General features: G+C 35.8%; 1 protein-coding gene across 1 annotated transcript in view; it reads left to right on the top strand.

The window, feature by feature from the left end:
- The window catches only part of SPIDR (scaffold protein involved in DNA repair), a gene marked incomplete at its 5' end in the record, with an annotated part of 204,368 nt that overhangs the window by 155,926 nt on the left and 25,470 nt on the right, over positions 1–22,972 (top strand). Inside the window, 5 exons of the mRNA XM_081325597.1 lie at positions 8,784–8,945; positions 10,652–10,739; positions 13,365–13,505; positions 13,601–13,660; positions 21,480–21,690. Of these exons, the coding sequence (XP_081181723.1) occupies positions 8,784–8,945; positions 10,652–10,739; positions 13,365–13,505; positions 13,601–13,660; positions 21,480–21,690 (662 nt within the window). The remainder of the gene's footprint in view (positions 1–8,783; positions 8,946–10,651; positions 10,740–13,364; positions 13,506–13,600; positions 13,661–21,479; positions 21,691–22,972) is intronic.

Here is a 22,972-nt window from a genome sequence, read left to right on the forward strand (position 1 = left end):
GGCAAAAGCCCCCCTGGTCACGGCTCCTATATGATCTTCAAAATTGAGCCGTGAATCCAGGAGGATGCCCAAGTTGCGAGCCCTATCAACGGGGGGTAACACCTCACCCCCATCGTTAAAGGTGGAATAGTCTGGTTAACCCAAGATGCCGATATGCACAGCTACTCAGTCTTGGCAGGATTGAGACGAAGCCTGTTTCTCCCCATCCAGACCTGGACCGCCTCCAGGCAACGGGACATCACGGCGAGGGCATCGCTGGGTTGGTTCGGGGTGGAGAAAAACAGTTGGGTATCATCAGCGTAGTGATGATACCCCACCCCGAAACCACGAATGATCTCACCCAGCGGCTTCATGTAGATGTTGAACAGGAGGGGAGAGAGAACCGACCCTTGAGGAACTCCACAAACGAGAGGCCTTGGGGTGGATCTCTGCCCTCCAGTCAACACCGACTGCGAGTGGCCCAGGAGATAGGAGGAGAACCACCGTAAAACGGTGCCTCCCACTCCCAACCCCCTGAGACGCCGCAGAAGGATACCATGGTCGATGGTATCGAAAGCCGCTGAGAGATCTAATAGGACTAGGACAGAGGAGCAACCCCTGTCCCGAGCCCGCCAGAGATCATTCACCAGCGCGACCAATGCCGTCTCCGTGCTGTGCCCGGGCCAGAAACCCGATTGGTACGGGTCGAGATAATCAGTTTCCTCCAGGAACAGAGGGAGCTGATGCGCCACCACACTCTCAACAACCTTCGCCAGAAAGCGAAGGTTGGAGACTGGACGATAGTTATTTAAAACAGCTGGTCCAGGACAGGCTTTTTGAGGAGGGGTCTCACCACCGCCTCCTTCAAGGCGGCGGGAAAGACACCCTCCTTCAAAGAAGCAGTTATTACTGCCTGGAACCAGCCTCGTGTCCCCTCCCGAGCCGCATAAACCAGCCAGGAGGGGCACGGATCCAATAAACAGGTGGTGGAGCTCAGCCTCCCCATGATCCTGTCCACATCATCAGGGGAAACAGGATTGAACTCAGTCCAGATAACATGCTCAAGACCGTCCGATTCCTCCACGTCAGACTCCGCCCAGTCAGAGTCCAAGCCGGCCCGGATCTGAGCGATTTTGTCCGTCAGATGATGACTAAACTCCTCGGCCCGTCCTTGTAAGGGATCACCTCCTGGTTAAGAAGGGAGCGAGTCACCCTAAACAGGGCGGCTGGGCGATTATCTGCGGACGCGATGAGGGCGGTGAAGTAATTAGCCCTCGCCGTCCTCATCGCAGCAAGATAAGACCTTATAAAGGTTCTTAGCTGCAATTGGTCAGATTCGGAACGGCTGGACCTCCAACCGCTCTCTAGACCCCGTCTCCGGAAGGAAACAGGCAGTATTGACAGTGAAGATCATGGGAAAAGATGGCTCATGGCCTTTGTAAGAAGGAAGAAAAAGTTGGAGCTCTGAAAAATGAGAAAAGTTTTGTTCTCTATTGTGGATATAGAATTGTAATTCCTTATTTTGTGAATAATTTTGTGAATACACATTTTTTCCTTCACACGTATCACACAGAAATATAGAAAAGCCCACATTTTGTTCATATGTCTACTTTACAAAGTACTACTGTGTTTAAAAAAATAGAAGAAAATTAAACCATATATAAAAATAATTATCTTGTTATGACTCCAACTACATATTTTTTTAAAATGTTCAGATATCTAATTTTTACTCCCTACTATTGAAATATATTTTCATCATATATACTATGACTCAGAGTAGAAGCAGGGTTTCAGAGCAGAAATCCTCTAGGTTCCATTGTTTCATGAATTAGTTCTTCAAGGTGAGTGTATGTGGTGCGTATTTTCTTAATTTTTTTTGTCCAGAATCTCAGAGCAAATATATCTGAGATTGCAAGGTGAAATATGAATTAATGTTTTGGCTTTGCTACACTTTGCTCATACAATCAACTCTCCCAAGTTTTAGAGTGGAATCCTAAATACGACATCCTTTGGGCTTACAGAATTTATCTTTTGACTATGTCTGTTTTTTTCTTTGCTGCCTTTTGTCTGTTTTTGCTTCTTTATGCTTTCTATTTCCACACAGTACCTCTCTGGACTTGACCCTACACATGTATCTATCAGTTCTGCTTATGAGGCATGCTCCTCATCTTGCTAATTCTAAGGACAGTTCACAATCACATGGATGGCATCTGGAGTGAAGAAATTCAAGATTTCTAACCCTTTATGACTCTGGATGGAAAATGGGTTGCATTTAAGGAGGATGTGCTATTTTCTCTTAATTAATTTTAATGGATTTAAAATTGTCCAGATAAACCATCTCCCCTTTACATGTACCATGTATGCTTAATTTGCAGTGAGAATTTTGGTGTCTACCATTGTGAATCAAGAGGCACGAACTAACAATTTGTTGAGTTAAAGACAGAATAAAGTAAGGATTAGAATACACAAAACATATTATAGTTCTAACTATAGATGTTCTTCAACTTATGACTGCAACTGAGAGCCGCATGCTGGTTCTAACCACCCAAATTCTGATCATGTATCTATGGGGATGCTGTAGAGTATGTAGAAGGCTGCAGTCCTGAGGACAATAGTTAACGTCAGTTAATTTCAATGGCTTGATTTTCAGTAAGCCTACTTTGGATGAATATTAATGAAGACTATAGAGAAATGTCTGAATACTTCATAAGATGGCATCAATTTAAGTAATATGGTATTACTTTTTGACCAAGTAATTGTGGCTGTGAATTAACAGAACTATTTTTTCCTCTCAACATTCACCAAGCCCTGTCATAATAATAAACACATAAATAAATAAATTAATTTATAGGAAAACAGGAATACAACTTATTTTTATTTTTAACTAACAGACTAAGATAATAATGCCAGAGTTGGAAGGGACCTTGAAGGTCTTCTAGTGAACCACACTGAAAAAAAAATTGTAACCATGACCATCTATGTGAATTATATCAATTATAGCTAGCAACCTACACTGACAATAAAGTTATATGTTACCCAAGCTATGGTTTTTCCAGTTATATAAAGCTGTGAAGGGTAGACTATCAGAAAGACCAAAAACATCATGTCTCTGAATTGTGATATTGAAGAAAATTGTTGAGAATAATTTGGACTGCAGGAAGAAATAATTCAATTCTAGAAATAAAACCAGACTGCTCATTGGAGGCAACAATAATGGAGGTAAAGTGTAACTGTTTTGGATACATAATGTGAAGATAAGAGTTATTGGAGAAAGCCCTGATGCTTGGAAAATTTGCAGGCAGTTGAAAAAGACAAGATGCTGAGATACTTTTATTGATGACGAGCAGTGACTTACAGAAATTCAGAGAAGCAACTACTGACAGATGATCCTAATGAAATGAGGCCCACTGGGTCACAAAGAGTTGGAAATGGCTGATCTACTGAAGAACAGTCAGCAGCCAGATAAGTCATGTTATTTAGCTTTTGTTTTCAGCTTTTCCATTCCACAGCTAAAAATTAGGAAAAAAAAGCAACTGTGATTCTTTTGACACAAGTACATTGTGATGACTTATAAGAATTGCTTTATAAGAAATTCAAAAGATCAGAATCAGAATAGAGCTGGAAGGGACCTTGGAGGTCTTCTACACCAGCCCCCTGCTCAAGCAGGAGACCCTATACCATTTCAGACAAGTAATTGTCCGGTCTATTCTTAAAAACCTCAAGTGATGAAGCACCCACAGTGTCTGAAGACAAGCTGTTCCACTGGTTAAATTGTCCTCACTGTTAGGAAGTTTCTCCTTAATTCCATGTTGCTTCTCTCCATGATTAGTTTCCATCCATTGTTTCTTCTCTTGCCTTCTGGTGTTTTGGAAAACAAATTGACCCCCTCCTCCTTGTGTCATCATCTCAAATACTGGAATACTGCTATCATGTCCCCCCAGTCCTTCTTTTCTCTAGACTGGCCATACCCAAATCCTGCAACCATTCTTCATATGTTTTAGTCTTCAGGCCTTTAATCATCTTAGTTCCTGCTCTTTGCACTTTTTCCAAAGTCTCAACATTTTTTTGTAATGTGACCAAAACTGGATGCAGTATTCCAGGTGTGGTCTCACTAAGGCTTTATAAAGCAGTACTAATACTTCATGTTATTTTGATTCTGTGCCTCTGTTTATACAACCAAGGATTGTATTAGCTTTTTTGGCTGCTGCTACACACTGCTGACTCATGTTTAAGTGATCATCTACTAGGACTCCAAGGTCGCTCTCACAGTTACTGATTTTGAGCCAGGTTTCACCTAATCTGTACTCGTACCTTTGGTTTTTCCTGCCCAGGTGTAAAACCTTGCTTTTCTCCACATTAAATTTCATTTTGTTGGATAGGGCCCATTGTTCAAGTCTGTCAATATCTTTTCGAATCCTGAGCTTGTCTTCTAGGGCATTGGCTATGAATATGACTGCTGGGATATGGCATCTTGCAAAAAATAAAAATAAAAGATGGAAGAGCTGATGGATAATGCAATATTCCATGTAGACAGGCCTGGAAAAAGAAGGATCATCACCATTTTAAACTCTGCTTCATTAAGGATGCATATGTTTTATGTAATTTAGATTAAATTGTATAGGATAACATGAATCAGAAAGCAATATTTTCAAAAAAAAATCACTTAACTAATAATTAGTTAAACATGAATTAGCCATATTTCTGTTTTTGTCATGGAAAAGCCCTTCAAATTTATTGCATTAACTGTGTTCCTACACAAGAGTTATGCTACAATGCTATCTGAAGCTGAACTAACAAAATTGTACAAATGGAAAGACATTGATAAGGAACATAAGATTTCAGAATCCGTGGGTTTTTGATAGATTTTGCACAATATCTAAATTTATTTCTGTATATACTTTGATGTAAGCCTCATGGAATTCAGAGGGACTTTAATTCAGTTATGTGTATTTAGGAATGCATAATAAGAAATGGTGCTGATTTCAGCAAGGCAAAACAAAAAATCCCAAAACTTGTTTTCAGAAACACTAGCTGCTTGATAAATACTAGCTTGGATTTTACTGCTTATTCCTTCAAATCCGATGTAGTTCCCTCAAAATGGGATTTTGTCTTTATTCCCAGAAATACAAAATTGAGTTTCTAAATTTCTCTATAACAAATATATTTTCAAGTTGGTTGTAATTCTGACTTAATATTATTCAGGTTTTAGTTAAAGTGGTTTTGTGTTACATGTGTTTATTCTTAGCAAAATAAATTATGAAAGAACACCCAACAGCCAACATTCTTCTATGGAGGTGTGAGAATATTCTAGAACTGATAACAAAGATATTAGAACTAATATGAAGTTACTTTGCAGAAACATTACTAGTATTGCAGGCTAGAAAAGAAAGGGTTTCTTTATTTTTCAGTGCCTGCATATCTGATTCCCTGATTCTGATTGCACTCTAGATAGTGAGTGCCGTTGGTGGAGGGCTTTTGTTTGTATTAGAAAAGTTCAGATAAATTAAATCCACACTGGGTGGAGCCTTGAGGGTTGCTGTTTGATTCTAAGCCACACCAGTAGAAGCTACTTGAGCTCCACCTCAAGACTTGACCAGACAGGTTGTTAGATTGGAACTTTGTGGGTAACCTTGTGCTTGTTTTGATTAAAGGAATGGAATACAGAGGTCTTGTTAAGAGTGTGTGTGCCTCCTCATGCTTTGTCTCTTGCTAGGATGCACCTAGAGTTAAGTTTTATCTTCAGGGGCAGACATAATTACCAGGCATAATTCCAAGATCACTCCATTTGGGGGAGAAAAAAATGTCTTGATAGGAGGCATATGGATTATACTCTTATTTTTCTAGCATTTTCTACCTTTCTTTTTATCCCTTTTCTATACTTTCATTAACCCAGAAAGTAAACAAAAGAGTTATTTCCTTTCCGTTTATTAAATATATTTAGTTCTATATATTTGCTTTTACAATTTTATCTTAAAGTGTTACTACAAATCTCAAATTTTACATTTTTTTTCTTTGGATTTTAATGTCTTTCTGTTACACTGATGCCTTCAGAAAAACATTTTTTTTTAAAAAAACATTCTTTTTTTATAGAATGCATTTTAGCCTTAATCCTTTGGAACAGTAAAAATCATAGAAAAAAACAATCTCATTTCCAAGTTTCAGGGCATATAATTACCAATGAAAAAAGTACTTTTCTATCTTTCCCAAGAATGATGACTAATTAGGAGGGGGTATGATGGCATGATACCATTTACATATAAACAGTGGGAAATGAATAAATACAAGCATTACCAACACAGTCATAAAAACCAAACAATGTAAAGTAATTGGCCTCACCTTCTCTCTCCTCTGCCTCCAGCTCTTTTAGGAAATTAACAGAATATTCCCAAGCTTTGAAATGGAATTTGCGCTGAACTACTTCTCACTGTACTTGATACACTTGCATCTACCTACTTCTGATACTTCATGTTACCAAATAGCCTTCCATATCAAAACAAAACAGTCCTATTGCAAACATAAGAAATGTTAAGAAGAGACCTAGTCTAGTAACCTTAGTCTAGGGTTTATTTATTATTTTCTTCAAACATACAATTTCCTCCAATAGGCATATAGATTTATCGTTAAAGGAAAATTAGGTCAGAGGGGGAAAATATTCTAATCTCTGCCATTTTTCTTATCTCGGATAGTCTGTCTCTTCGCTCCTCCCAGTAAATCATGTGTCTTGAGTATCTTGTTTACCTATCTTTTCTCACACCCTCAGTTTTATGTCCTCTCCATAACTATACACCTAATAGTCTCTCTCTGCTTGGGCATCTGCATATCGTTTTGAAGTAGTGTGGAGAAGATCGGTTTTACCCCAGGACAATTTTCCACCTGTTTTTATGTTCAGCTGTAAGCAGATAGCTTTTTCACAAATGAAGGCAAATATACATGTCCCAGGATAATTTTGCAAGATCCAATCTGGGTTGGTCACCAGGACCAGAGCTTTTGGACTCGTGCTGGAGCCCATCCTTGGGGAACTGAGAAAAGTTTCTTTCCTAAAGAATAGCTGCTTAGAACCAATGAATTGATTCTGTACAACAGTTTCTATTTATTCTAATATCTCTGTTCCTCTTTTGGGGTGTGGGGGAAATATTTCAGCTGTAGGATTGCATACAAGGAAATTCTGAGAGCCAAGGTCCCAATAGATGTAAAGGTCACTCATATGGAGAAAATTAATATATGACATTTTAGGAAGTAATTATTGTAAATAAGAATTATGTATGAGAGTTCAGGTATCTCCAGAGATTTCAAATTGTCTAGAAGAACTCATAGAAAAAGATGAAATTACAAATGATTATTAATGAATTATAAATACTAAAGGTATTTAAAAAGCAATAGGTGACAAGCAAATCAATTCTTAATTAAAATTGGAAGATAAAAATAGTTTCTGTTGTAAATCAGTAGTAAATCAAGTCATCACATGACGAGACCCAATATTGCAGTCATTTTTACTGTAGTCATAAAGCAAATCATTGTAGTCAATAAGCAAATTGCAGTCATTAAGCAAATCCAGTTTCCCCATTTGACGTTTTTTGGTCCATTTACATGCCTGGATGCCAATATATTACATCTTTAAAAGGTTAAAAAATAACATCCTGTTAAATTTTTATTGTAAATAAAATAGTTAGTTGAAAGATTTTAAACCATAAAAATTTGGCCAGCACATTTAGTTTCAATTGGTTTGAAATGATTTTTCAAAATATATTTCCCAGTAAGATGCATTTCTAACATGACGCCAGGTCATCTCAGTCTGCAGTAATCTGGACTCTGCTTTAAGATGTGTTGATAACAGAACAGAATAACAGAGTTGGAAGGGACCTTGAAGGTTTTCTAGTCCAATCCCCTGTTCAGGCAGGTAACCATTTCAGACAAATGGTTATCCAATCTATTCTTAAAAACTTACAATGTTGGAGCATCCACAACTTCTGGAGGCAAGTCATTCCACTGATTAATTCTTCTAACTGTCAGGAAATTTCTCCTTAGATCTAGGTTGCTTCTCACCTTCATTAGCTCCATCCATTGGTGGAATCCATTGGTGATGAATGGCACCTAAGGGAAAGGGCATTTATTGTGGCAATCAAATTTAATCATTCTTGTTTTGAGAAATGCAGTCTCATCTACAACAAACTGAACATGGTCAGATGAGCTATTTACTGATATTTCCTGACATATTTTTTATTGTTCCTAATCTTCACCTGACTTACATGTAATATAAGTAACACTTGTGTGTTACCTGCTTATTGGTAACATTGCAGGTAGCCTTAGTTAAGTATTTTATATTATTTCTTTGGTGGTTAAAAAGAAATTGGTAGTAGAATATAAACCTACAAAATATCAGAAGATGCTATTGAATTAGAAGACTGATCTGTCTAGCATATTATGTCCAATTTAACTGAATTTTCAGGGTAGGAATTTCTCTACTACTCTGTTTTGCTGCTTCTCTTACTTGACACCCGGAGAAAGGCAATTAGACAGGTCGCATTGTGTTGTCCCAAATCTTTTGTGATTGGCCATAATACCTGAGATTCAAGTAAATGATTGCTGAAAATATCTTAAGTGTACTTGGTTGTCTTTTTAAAAACTGATATATTTAATAAAGCTGTTGATTACCAGTTGCTAAGTATTCCAATTACATTAGAATTTAGGAAGTTTTAAAGTAAAAGTAAAATTTCTCTGCTACAGTGTTTTTAAAAAAATGTGAGATGATTGATGTATAGAAATAGTGTGTTGCTAATGAGATGACATTTACTCATTCTTTGTAGGTTGTGTCTGCTGGTTCAGGACATCTATGGAATATTTAGTGAAATACAGCTTCCAGTTCTATGTTCGTCTTCACAACTGACAGAAAAATATAGAAAAAAATGGGAAGGAAAATGCTGTTGTATTTCTCGACTGAAAATTTTGCGAAGAGTCACCAGGGGAAGGTAAAAAAAAAGTAACAGTATTTCTTTGCATCTTAAGGTGAAGAAGAACCAGAAAACCCAACAATTGAATTATGTGTCTTACATATATATATATATATATATATATATATATATATATATATATATATATATGTATGTATGTATGTATGTATGTATGTGTATGTATGTATGTATGTTGTATGTATGTATGTATGTATATTTCAGAGAATGTCTTACCTTAGGACCACCACAGCCAGGCCTCCCACCTGTCACGCCACTGCTTGACTTCTTCTGTGGCCTCTCGCCACCACTTGCAGCTGGATGTCATGTGGCGCATTGCGCCGTTTCTGCTCCTTCTGGCAGGATGCCACATGGTGCTTTGTGCTGTTTCTGCTGCTCGTTGCAAGAAGCCAGCAGAAACAGCCCGAAGAGCCATGGGGCATCCTGCCATGAGCAGGAGAAATGGCCCAAAGAGTCATGCAGCTTCCTGCTGCGAGCAGCCAAAACAGCCTGAAAAACCGCATGGCTTGACAAGTGTCGGAGTGTGGAAGGCCTGGCTGAGGCAGTCCTACCAGTAAGGTAAGCGGGTGCTGGGCACATGGGGCAGCTTCATCACCCTTACCCCCTCCCGAGCTTTTATTTTTAGACTTGTGCCTCGACCCAAAATTAGCGCTTATTTTTGGAGCAGGGCTTATATATATGAATTTGAATAACCCTGTACACAATTGTTAGAAAAAAATTACTGTGAGCTTTGCTCTTAAGTTGAAAAGTTTTATTATCATGGAACATATTCCTTGGCCCTTATTTTTGTTAGACGCTTCATTTTTGTTTTGCTGTTTTTGTGAATGGATGATTAGAACTCCTTACAGTCATTACTAAAGCAACTGGATTAATTCTATGTAAGGCAGTATCTTTGTTTACTGACTTCCTTTTGTGTTATTGTGCTGACTCATGCATGATTACGTTTCTTCCCAAAGTTAACCTGAATACTTTACAGCTGTTTAACAGAAGATGATTAATGATAAAAGAAAAAAAAGAGGGCAATGTGCTGAATTTTATTGTGTAAAATATTCTGTGTTGATTTGTGCTGCATATGTCATTTTGTTTAGGAAAAGAACTAGAAGCACAACCAATAATTTAAATAAAAATATTTCTACTGACTAGAATTGCCAGTAGATGTTATAATTGCACTGAAATTAGCATATTTGGTTTCAATGTGCACTGTAGAAAATAAAAGCCATATATCAATGTGCACTGTAGAAAATAAAAGCCATATATCAAAACTAATCTTTACTTTGACATCATTCCCAAAATATTAAACATATCATTAACTTGTTATATTGGAGTTTCTGTAAAAAAAAATTTAGATTGGCTTTCTACCTTCCACAGTTTCCTTCACAACATAATTTATTTACATCTTTTCTGTTTTTCATAATTAAATTACAGGCTTTAGTCATTGCTGCATTGTATTTTAATTCTACAATATATTGGATTCGCACAGACACATACCATTTTATCAAGAATGGCTTCCATATTTATATATTGTGAAATTTCTTTTAGTAGTACAAGATTCCATTGTAAATCAAAATAATTAAAATACTGATGCAGTGTCAGCAAATACAAGAAAAAAATATTTTGATGATAGTATGTTTTTAATGATTACACTTTTATTGTAAATACTCACACTGATTTCATCATATTTGTGCTTTGCTGACTTGTTTTGGAAGAACTCTAGGGCTTTTTAGTCTAATTGACAGTCTATGGCCACCATTATCACCTCTTCAAGTTCCGGGCAAGAGACAAGGAAATGAAACAGTAAGATACTTTTGGACTTGCTTTTTCCAAAATAATCATCTAAGTAAGATTTCCTAAACAACTTATCTTCTCAATTCCATTTTAATTGAATTCAACATTTTAAATATTGTATTGTATTTTCCTCCCTTAACATAACATCACCAACAATTACTGATCCAAGTTATTTGGTAATGTACAACAGAAAATATTATAATTTTCATTCTATGGAAAAGTATTTAAATTTAGAAGCAAGGGGTCCTAAAAATTGAGATTCCTGAGGGAAATTTAAAATGAAATGTTTAGTATATTTACATACATGAAATTACAAATTAATTTGATTTACCCTTACTTCATTTTAAAATCTTCAAAGAGCACTGTCTTCAACTACAAATACCCTATTTTCTTCAATCAACCATCATATTTTATCATAATCTTATATAAACTCAGAGCTAGAAACATGTATGAAGGAGATAAACTTCTATAATAGAATACTTTATGCATGCTAAAACAGTGCTGTTAGCTGTGAAAATGAGAAAATATGAAGGAAATAATGTATACAAAGCTGTTTGCAATAATTAAGATACCATAGTTTGTTGTTTAAGACTTGGCAGTAATTTAATGAGATCCTGAGCTTTTGTTGTACTGATTTATAACTATTACACTTTGGGGTGAGATAGATAGCTAAGGTGCATTCTAACATGGAAGATGTATTTCCTGCTAAGTACAATATGCGGGCTGTTTTCAGAAAGAAAAACATATTCAAAATGATAAGGCAAACTAGAATATTCTTCTAGTTAACACTGAGATTATCCATATTTTGTTACTTAATTCTTGTAGAAATAGATAAGACTAATGTTGCATAGATTTTGCATATTCAATATGCAAGGAGGCTGTGGCTCATAAAGAATAAATTCAAGCTCTGTCTCTCCCCCTCCTCCTCTTTATCTAATGAATGGAAAAATCTGTTTACTCTGATACCTCTTATCTCAGAAGAATAAAATATTATTTAAGGTTCTTACTTAATTATAACCTCAATCTGGGAGGGACAGTACAGAATATTAAACCCCAGATTAAAGTATGTTGATGCTTATGCTCTTTGTGTAAAATTTAAAGCAGGAGTCATGCAGGACTTGAATGATGGATCAGGGCCTGCTTTGCTTTGTATTTTAATTCCTTTATGATGTTAAATAATATTCTCAAATGGAGGAATAGTATGGTGCAGTGGTTAAGGTACCAGCGTTAATGAGGGTTGTCCTCTTCATCTCTTAGCAATGGAAGACATACGATTTTAAGTGGTTCCATCCTGTCCCTGTGGCTGTAGTCCTTCCAAGACTGTCACTCTATCATTGCTATGCTTCCCTTCCTATTTTAGTATGCAAACTCTGTTCTGAACAGTTGGGAGAAACCCAGAATTTTTTCTTCACCAGCATAAAATTCTCACTGAGTTACTGCTATGGGGAGTTCACCAGCAAAGTGGATTTGGATTTGGATTCATATAGAGTAAAACCCTTTTCTGGCTCTTCTGTGATTTTACTAAGTGCTTCAAAAATCAATCTATCTTTGAAAGCTCTTTCCAATTCTTCCACCCATCTACAACACCCACTACTGAGGTCTGTAAGGAATTATGCTTTGTGAAACATAAAAAGCGCAAACATTGATCCAAGGGGTGTTTGTGTGTCATGTCTTCTAGTGAAAGGATATGCTTTAAAATAGATTTGTTGTTATGCTTTGCTGAGTTTCTTGTTAATTCACATTGGAAATTCTGTGGAGGTATATTCAATGACTGGCTTGCACTTATCTCTTAGATAATTTGGATAAAACAATGATGGTTGAAGGTGGGGTTTGTGAATTCCAAGTTTGGATATATATGGACAAAATAGGGTGAAAGCACCTGAGATCCTTTAGTCAGGATGTTAAACAAGTATATGGTGTTTTGGGACATGAATCACAGATTTAATAAGTTGTGATATTTCAGAAACTCCACGTGCACAAATGGAAATACAAAGATATTTTGTATTTCAGTATTGCCATTCCTTTGTAATTGGAATAATTATCAAGAAATAACTCTCAATATTTATTGACATTTAAATTTATAATTAGCATTATATTGCTTTATATAATCTTCAAATAAATAAAATAGATTTGATCTCATAACAGCCACCAATAAAGAGAACATCATGTCATTTTATGTTCTACAATTCATGTTCCCAATTACCCTCTTATTGCTGGAGATTCAGTTGGGCAGCATTTTTGCTTCTCAGTAACATGGCTTTAAATATTTATTGTCAGTTTCACTCTCATGCTAATATTCTAAATGACAGAAAGTATGTGAAGAAATGACAATATTAGAACCCCATTTTGCCAATATTAACATAACAAAAGCAGTTTCAGTGATTTGTTGCTTTGTGTTCAGATATATTCTTTTGTGATATAAATTAGTGGGTGTATACTCAGAAGAAAGTCTAGATGAAATATTATTCCTGATTTTGCAAAGAGTATCAACCCTCTGACATTTGGAGAAGTTGTTGTCTGCTAACTGTCTCTTTTCACTTATTTAGAAGGGCTTCGTAGTCTGCACCAAATAAATAAATTTAATATGGAGCATCCATTTATTAAATGACCGTATCTATTTTTTATTATTTTCAGCAAGTTACTGCTAACCAGCTTCCTCCAAGTTTCTGTTACATTCTTGCTGCTTCTGCTGATTACAATGATGCAGATGAAAGAGAACAAATATCAAATTTATATTTCCCCCCAACTGTTCATAGTCTCAAGGAAATTTATCAGGTATTTTTTTCCTCAGAAAGTTTACAATCAGTAAAGTAATCAATCAGTAATAATTTGGAATTCAATATTAGCCCCAAATTTTAATTGTTTTTCAGATGGGTGATTTACCTCAGCGTTGCAGTTTTTGGGCATATGTTGTATATCGAAGACTACAGGTATTATTTTTATGTGTATACATATCAACAAGTTATTTTTTAATTATTATTGCATTTACGTTCTGGGTTTAAGAGCTCTGTGTGTACATATAGTAGTCTCCCTTTATTTTATTTGCACAAAATCGTGTGAGATAGGCTGAGCTAAAAGGAAGTGACTAGATCAAAATCACTCATTTTGGTCAAACTGATACCTGAACCTGATTCTTCTTATCCCTTTGAACACAAAACCACAGAATATGTTGTCAGTCTAAATGAGAATCTTTTTATGTGCTAGAGGATTCTTTGGGTTTGGTTATAGGACAATTTCTTCTCCGAAAATATAGGAGCCATTTTCTACATTGAAATTGTTCTTTTTTTGAAGTTGTAAATGAATTATATGTGTCTTCTATTCATTGGCATATAAAGCTTTTTCTTTGCAAAGTGTATAAACGAAAGCTATTAGCTATTGTTATCATAAAAAACATGTTCATTGATCCTATTCAGCAACAGTTCATTCTCCTTATCACAATTAGTTTGTGAGAAGATGGTTGACATATTCTCATAATTCCAAATATGCTCAACAGTTCAGAAAGATGTCCAGTACAATTCCTTAAATGAGGGGTTCTTGGTGCTCTCTGAGCTTGATTGTTTTTTTGCAGATGTTTCATTACCCAAACTAGCACTGCTACCACTGACCTCCCGTCTAGACTACTGCAACGCTCTCTACATGGGGCTGCCCTTGAGGACCACTCGGAGGCTTCAACTGGTGCAGAATGCGGCCGTGCGAGTTGTGATGGGGGCTTCCCGATACTCCCATGTAACACCTCTACTCCGCGAGCTGCATTGGCTTCCGGTTGCCCTCCGGGTGAGATTCAAGGTGCTGGTGATGACCTATAAAGCCCTAAATGGCTTGGGTCTGGGATATTTGAGGGAACACCTTCTGCCAGCATCAAGTTCCCTTCGTCCAGTGCGCTCACACAGGGAGGGTCTTCTCAGGGTGCTGCCGGTAAAAGACTGCCGGTGGATAACACCCAGTGGATAATGTAAATAACTCCACTTACAGAAGGTTTTGTGTATACAGTACCAGAAAGAAGATTTTGATTGAACTGGAACTATTGCATTCACCAGAAACTACTCTGAAAGATGCAAAGATGACACCAAATGCATATTTCTACATTGAAAATATTACATAATTAAATGAGAAATGACTAAGTGCATAAATCTAGAAACTGCAGTAAAAACTGAATATATCTGGGTAGATTTCATTTGCCACTCCCTCTGCCCTTTATAATCCAGATGGTTAATTCTAATTTTTGCCTTCTCCTTTCCAAGCTATCTTCCTAAGGTTTCTAACATTTTCTTTCACTAAACATTTTATATAGACTTGTGGGCAGCTGCTGGAGTTCGCTTGTCAGCACAGTTCTACAAATTACTTCAACAAAACATATATGACATATCTGGTTGAATTACATTCCAGAGATTTTAACTGGATATCACATTAAAATGAAACATGAAATCTTCCATAAAACTACACATAGGAGACACTAAGAGTTAAAAATCTTGTAAAATGTTATTTGTTTTACTTACTACAATCTAATACTATTACCTGGCATTAAAAGATAAGATAGACATTAGGTTATTTTTAAGTAATGGAGTATATTTTACTTAGTAATTTAAATAATAGTTGTCTTAGCTTTTATAGAATCAGTGGCAGTTGAGTAAGCTCTTTCAACAGAAAGAAAGAATATTGCCTTCTCAAGCATTGCTCCAGACATTTGGGGTTGTCGCATAATTTTTATGCCTCCTGGTTACATCTGCTTCACGTTTGGAACCATTTAATACAAGACACCAGCAAGCTCTGTTGAAATTAGCTGTACATCTGAGAAATCCTCAGTCCCTGCAGCTAAGCATGTTCATGATGCTATTTCATCCCTAAACGGCAAATTTGCCAATAGGATATTGTACCTAGCAAAAGAAAAAAGAGGCTGTTCAATAGTGACTTTTCTACATTTACATTACTGTAAGGTAGAGGGAATTTAAACATTTGTTTTAAGTTTAAGGCAATATTTAAGACATTTATATGTCACCCCTAGTGTTTTTCATTTCCTGTAACCATCTCTCTTCCTCCTACTTTCCTGTCCCATCAACAGTTGGGTGTACAGTATATATAAACCTAAAAGGACTGTACTCCAATTATCTGTTAAATTGTACTGTCATTCACAAAAGTTTGTGTGATGATAAAGTTTATATTGGCTTGAAGAATTGCTGACAAAGACCAATAGTTCATCTTTATGGTATGATCCTTTCACAATAGCTGGTCAGATTCTTTTGGGAAGCCCATAACCAGGACAAAAAAGCATTAGGCCTTTCCTGAAGATATTAAATGGCTTTGAATTTGGAAATTCTGGTGCACCAAATATTATAATAGATCTATTTCTTTTTTGAGATATATTAACCAAAATTATATATTGTATTCTAAATGTGATCATAAAATAGGTGTCTTTAATCCCAATATACCGTTGCAGTTTCATTTGCAGTCTTTCTTAACAGTCCATATTTGCATTATTCACAACTTCTGTTTATGTACTTTGAAATATTTCCCAAAAATCTAAATTCATTTGCCTTATTAATGTGCATAACATAATTGAATACTGAATTCAGTTCAGTATACTGTACTTATAAAACTAGCATCGGGATTTGCCTGATTGGGAATCATTTCATATCAAAGTTTATCTGGTATTTTATTGTCTATTTATCTACCTTACAGCGAGTATTTAGGAACTTTTCAGTCTGTTTTGTTTATAGACCCCTGAGCAAGAATTGTCATAAATGTGGCCATTTCAATGTTCATATCCAGATCCATTTCTGGGTCATTCCATTTTTCTTCCAGAATATCAAGCTTTTTCCTAGAATGAACTGGTCTAGGAGTCCCAAAGGGGTGTAGTCCATTTCTAGAAGTGGTTTGTCCTGAACTGTTTATAGAAAAGTAATTGGGCAGCATCCAGAAGATACATTTACTTCCAATTTTGGATAATCCACTTCCAGAATTACATGAATATTCAGATTTTTCTGTTTCAGTGGAACAGAGGAAAAAATGATACATGTTGGGAGAAAATAAACACTCCAGAGCTCTACCACAGAATTTTGCACTTATACTCTCTTAGTGCCAAATCTTTTATAACTATAATCCCAATACTTAAATCAGATCTTCATAGAAATCCAGCTATAAAGATGTGCTTGTATTCTTTCTCAGAATTGATCGGGCACAAATAAAAAATGTATGTTTCTGTCTAATAATTTTATTCATTTTAAGCTATCCAGTGCAGACCAGATGGCCAGTTCAGAATGAGATGGATGGATGGATGGATGGATGGATAGATAGATAGATAGATAGATAGATAGATAGATAGATAGATAGATAGATAGATAGATAGATAGGGTTAACCCCATTTTTATAGACATTAAATAGTCAATAAAAGAGGTAAAATATGTCAAGAATAGGAGATTAAGAAAATAATTGATTTTAATTCAATAAGGCAATTGATAAATCTTTTAAAATTAAATGTAAGCTAATTGTCTCCAAACTTGGCTACATATCAGTCTTGGCCAGTTGTTAGCCTTATTTTGTCACAGTACAATCTACCAAATAGCTGGTGGGCACCACTAGCTGTAGGCAGTACAGCTCCCTATTAGGATTTTTTCCCACCATCTCAGAAGGACATACACAAAGTTGGCGCAGGCTTAGGGGAAGAGTAGAATTATATAATAACACAGTTGATTTGTAGTACAGCTTTTCAAATTTATAGTCTTTCTTTAGTTTCTATGATCCTATGTTCTCAGTTTCCACAAATTAAAAGCATAGCTGTTGTTCTAGAAACATCCCAGGTGATTTTGTTTCACATGTGTATTAATTTTTTTTTAATTAATATGAAAAATCAAACAATTCATTCAGAATTCTGCAGTTGAATGGCAATGTTAGTTCAGATATTTAACTGTAGGTAGTATTTTACAGTAGTCACTTACTGTAATTCTACTTCATCAGCACCTTCAAAATGGAAAAAAATACACCATTATTGGTAATGAGGTCTGGGAAGTGTGAAAATATAAACCAGCTCACCTAAGTTAACTGTTCCAGAAATAAAATGTCAGGGTTGGAACTTGTTTACTAGTTCAATGTCCGCTAGCAAGGATATGTCCTTCATACAAGTCTACTGTATCATGAAATATGAGGGAAAGACCTTGGTTCAGTTTAAAATTCTTTTGTGGACTAATTTATTCCAGCAAAAATAATCTTTTTTTAAACTACATTTTGTGTTTTAAGATTCAGATCTACTTTTGTCTTCTTTTTAAATCAGAACCCCTCCAGAATGCTAGTGGAACTAAAATTCTTCAGTTTTTTCTGTGAATTGGGAAATGGAAATATTGTCTTATTATTATTATTATTCAGAATAAGTATTATGGTACAAAAGGAAAATGAGGAAATATATTCCATCTGGGCTCGAGGAACTGTACTGTCACATAACTCAATCCTGCTGCTGTTTGTCTGTTCTGTCCTTTTTGTTCAGAACAAATTGACACACATACAGGAAGATGATGGTTTTAAAATGACTTATTGTTATTTGCTTTTTGGCTGACAGTTTTGTTGGTCAGAATCTAAAGGTTAGTATTTCAGTGTTCCAGTGTTTCTGTTTTATGTCTTTAAGAAGTATAATTAAAATTCAATTTTCAATTAACAATTGAAATGAGAACAGCACCAAAAAAAAAGATTGAAGAAATTATACATTGCCGTTTATTAATCCCTTTTAAGTCTCTCATATTTTGCAGTCTTTTTTTGAGATCATAAATAAAATTAATATACAATTATTTGAAAAATAACATGCAAATATCAGGTTAAAGCTCTAATATTCTTGATTCTGAAGAGATATGGTAGCTATAGAAATCTGTTAATAGAAAAAGTGTTACTGTGACGCTTTAAAGACTAATTGAATTGTTATGTCTACAGATGATGATGTTAATGACAAATGGAAGTATCTGTAGAGTTGTTTGCATGCCAATAGAACTCTGAATTTCAGCTCTTGGAAAGGGCCATTTGGTTCTCTGGAAATGGGTGAATTATGGCAGTACTGAGAAGAAAAGGGAGATCCTGATCCTGATCCTGCTGACGTGTTTTAAATTCAACTACAGCATCACTATTTCAGTTTAAACACACTAATTTGTAGATATTTTATTACACCTGTTGGTACACCAAGTTTCTTTGATAGTACGATCTATACATACATGTTTCTTTGACACCTGAGAGGGCCTACTTTCAGAAAAGTGTGCCTAAGCATTTTATATCAACAGCTTGAAAAATGACAAAAATGACAAGTGAAAAAAGTTGAACAAAATTTTGTTGTTGTTGTTAGTTGCAAAGTTGTGTCCGACCCATCGCGACACCATGGACAACGTTCCTCCAGGCCTTCCTGTCCTCTTCCATCCACTGGAGTCCATTTAGGTTCACGCCTACTGCTTCAGTGACTCCATCCAGCCACCTCATTCTCTGTTGTCCCCTTCTTCTCTTGCCCTCAACCTTTCCCAGCATTAGGCCTTCTCCAGTGAGTCCTTCCTTCTCATTAGGTGGCTAAAGTATTTGAGTTTCAACTTCAGGATCTGGCCTTCTAAAGAGGAGTCAGGGTTGATCTCCTCTAGGACTGACCGGTTTGATCGCCTTGCAGTCCAAGGGACTCACAGGAGTCTCCTCCAGCACCATAGTTCAATGGCTTCAATTCTTTGGCGCTCAGCCTTTCTTATGGTCCAACTTTCACAGCCATACATTGCAACTGGGAAGACCATAGCCTTGACTATACGCACTTTTGTTGGCAGGGTGATGTCTCTGCTTTTTAATGTACTGTCTAGATTTGCCATGGCTTTCCTCCCCAGGAGGAAGCGTGTTTTAATTTCTTGGCTGCAGTCCCCGTCTGCGGTGATCTTGGAGCCCAGGAAAATAAAATCTGTCACTACCTCCATTTCTTCCCCATCTATTTGCCAGGAATTGAGAGGGCTGGATTCCATGATCTTGATTTTCTTAATGTTTAGTTTCAACCCAACTTTTGCACTCTCCTTCTTCACTCGCAACAAGAGGCTCTTTAGTTCCTCTTCACTTTCTGCCATTAGAGTGGTATCATCGGCATATCTTGAACAAAATGTTAATCTGAGGTAATTCTGCAGTATCTTCAAGAATTATTACTTTGCAGTGTTTATATTAGTTTCACTATTTAATAGTAAATTTCTTAATACAAAGCTGAAACCCTTTTGTATAGAAGAGCTACAAAAGGTAAGTAATTTCATTATGAGATCATTTGTTTTGATGACCTTTATCTTTTGCTGAATATTTATCTTCCTGTCCCAAATAGGATATTTATGTTGCTGGAATAGATGTTTTTGTTTCTCCTGTTACCTTTTATGAATCATTTAGTTTGTATGCATCCTTGAAAAATGTCAAAATTTATCCAGGAAGAAAGCTTCCAAGTTTATACCTATAGAGTTTCTACCAAGAAAACAAAGCACATTACACAGTGTAAGAATAATGCTTCTGGTATTTTCTTTATTCAAAGGAAAAAAAATGATAACTGTTTAAAATTTCAAAATAATATTAGTCAAAGGCATCACATCATATAGTATGTTTGAATTGCTCAATAATTATGAAACCTTCAAAGTGACTTATTTGAAAACAAATGCATATAAGGAAACATTTATATTTAAACCTTAATTAAGGTTGAGCTAGTCATAGTTGGAGGAAGGGGCTTAATATTTTTTCGTGGCCATAAACTTCTATGAATGGAAAGATGAGGTAAATTGGGTAGGCTCAGAATTTTATAAGGGAATTGGAATAAGACTGTGAGATTGATGTTCAAGTCTATCTTCAGCCATGGAATTTGACTGGATGACTTTACCAGTCTCTATCATTGAGCCCAACTTACTTTACAGAATTGTTATTCTAATAGAATTGGAAAAAAGAGTACCATCTATGCTGCAGTGCATTCTTGGAGGAAAAACAAGGTATAAAACTCAAAATTCAGGTGTTTTACAACCAGCAGGTATTTACAATGATCATAATGTTTCATGGTCATGTGATTGTTATTTACACACAGCTAGCATTCAACAAGCAGAGTCAATTGATGGCCTGGCAGTAAAATTGCAAGTGAGAGTCTTGCTTAAGTCTTGCTTAATGACTGTGAGAGATTCTCTTAATGATTATGGTAGAAGTGAGGTTGCAAGTTCCTCATAGTCACTTGATCTCTCACTTAATGACCACATGCCTAAGTGATGAGTTGCTGGTCCCAGTTGTAATTATTAAATGAAGATTACCTGTATAGCAACTTTGAATATGGTACAGCATCCACCATTTTACTTTCTAAGTTTCAAATCTAGTCATATTTATTTATTGCAATCAGTAGGCAGCAATGGTAATCATTGATTTTATCCCCGCACATGTACAGGACCTGGATATGTTTCTGCTTATAGTTGTAGTACAGCCATAATCACCTCCTGATCTTCTGAAGATTTGCAAAAGATCTAGTGATTCTGTATAAATGATAAAATGATATGATTTTTTTAGCCAATATTTTGAGCTTGGTGGTGATGGTTAAGGGTGAGATATGGGAAGAAGAGAAACCATTTGCAGCCATTATCTTAAAATTGCTCTAAAGAGAAAAAATGGCAATTTTTTTCTCTGAATTTCATTTTGGAGGGTAGAGCAAGCTACATGTGTTGTATGATCCATTGATTGTACTCTGATTAAGATGCTGCTAGCTAAATTGAAGTTTTCATCTGCTTCGTGGTCTTTTCCTTTCAATCGTAGGAAATGGGCAGCGCTTCTCCAGACCAAAGACAATTTTGGCTATTTGTCACTGATTTCTCATTGCAAAGAGAGTCTGAGATCAGTTCTGGAACTCCCAAAACACTACCTGTCTCAGTTGTTTCATCATGTGTGGTTGATGTGGAAGTAATGGAAGCATTCAAGAGCTCTTCCCCTTGTATTGTTTTCTTCAAGGACGCTATGTGTGGAAATGGTAAGGATTAGCACAATTTAATAACAAAATAAAAATAAACACAACCTAATCGAAATTAAATGAATGAATACAAACATAATGCATATAAAAAATATACAGACTAGCTTTTAAACATATCATTAAATCTTCAGGACCTAAAATAATATTTATCAGTCTTTCCATTATATAGAAAAGAGTCTCCATATAAACTGAAACCAAATAGAAATCTGAAATCCAAGATTATAAATTTATATGCCATCCAGAGTTGCTTTAGATTATAAAATAGAGTCTCTCTCTCTCTCTCTCTCTCTCTCTCTCTCTCTCTCTCTCTCTCTCTCTCTCTCTCTCTCTCTCTCTCTCTCTCTCTCTCGTGTGTGTGTGTGTGTGTGTGTGTGTAAATTGGTCTTACATCATTTTTCCAACTTCTAAGAATAATTCATTGATTTTTGAGACACATCTAGCAAACTGAGGCCAATTAAACCCAAATAACGAGGCAATCTGAATTGGATATCATATGTAATATGAGAATATAATATATCCCCTTATCCCTTTTACATTTCCAATAACCAGTCATTCTTAAACATTGTCTGGGTATCCAATAAGCATAAAAATTGAGTTGTTAAAACAGGATAAATAAATAAAATCCATACCAATTTGGTGTTCATTGTCGCCTCCCCACCAAGATGATGTGGATAATGTATTTCAAAAGGAAATCATAGGTCTTTCAAAGAGCATGGAGCAATAGTGATAGGAAACTTAATTACCCTGATATCTGTTGGGAGACAAACTCTGCCAAGCATAGTACTTGCAGGAAATTCCTGGCTCATCTTAACTGACAACTTTCTCAGTTTGATATATTCTAACTTTCTCCCTCAAAGGATATAGTGCAAGAAAATAAGGTATATTTGACCAGATACCAACAAATTCAAAATGCTTTGTGGATGAAATTAAAATATGAGAAAGTGAGCTGGCATTTTTTTATTTTAAGGGAAACAAAACATGCTAGTGAGATAGAATCTCAAATACTAAAAGTTAAAATGCTCTGAGGGTAATATAGGATGCTATGAACAGTAAAAAAGGCTTGTTTAGATAGCTTCAAAATACAAACAAAAAATGAATTACTTTATACATTCTTCATTTACTACAACAAAATTCTAACAAATAGGAAAAAAAAGAGCAAAGCCTATGAACTCTTTATTTGGATTTATTTTTTTTAATAAAAAGTACATCCCGTAGCAGTAAATTATACAAAGCAGAATTAAGGGCAGAATTGTAATTTGGGGTTGATGAAAGCATGATTAGA

The sequence above is a fragment of the Vipera berus genome (genome assembly GCF_964194415.1).
Source record: "Vipera berus genome assembly, chromosome: 3".
Classification (NCBI taxonomy): domain Eukaryota; kingdom Metazoa; phylum Chordata; class Lepidosauria; order Squamata; family Viperidae; genus Vipera; species Vipera berus.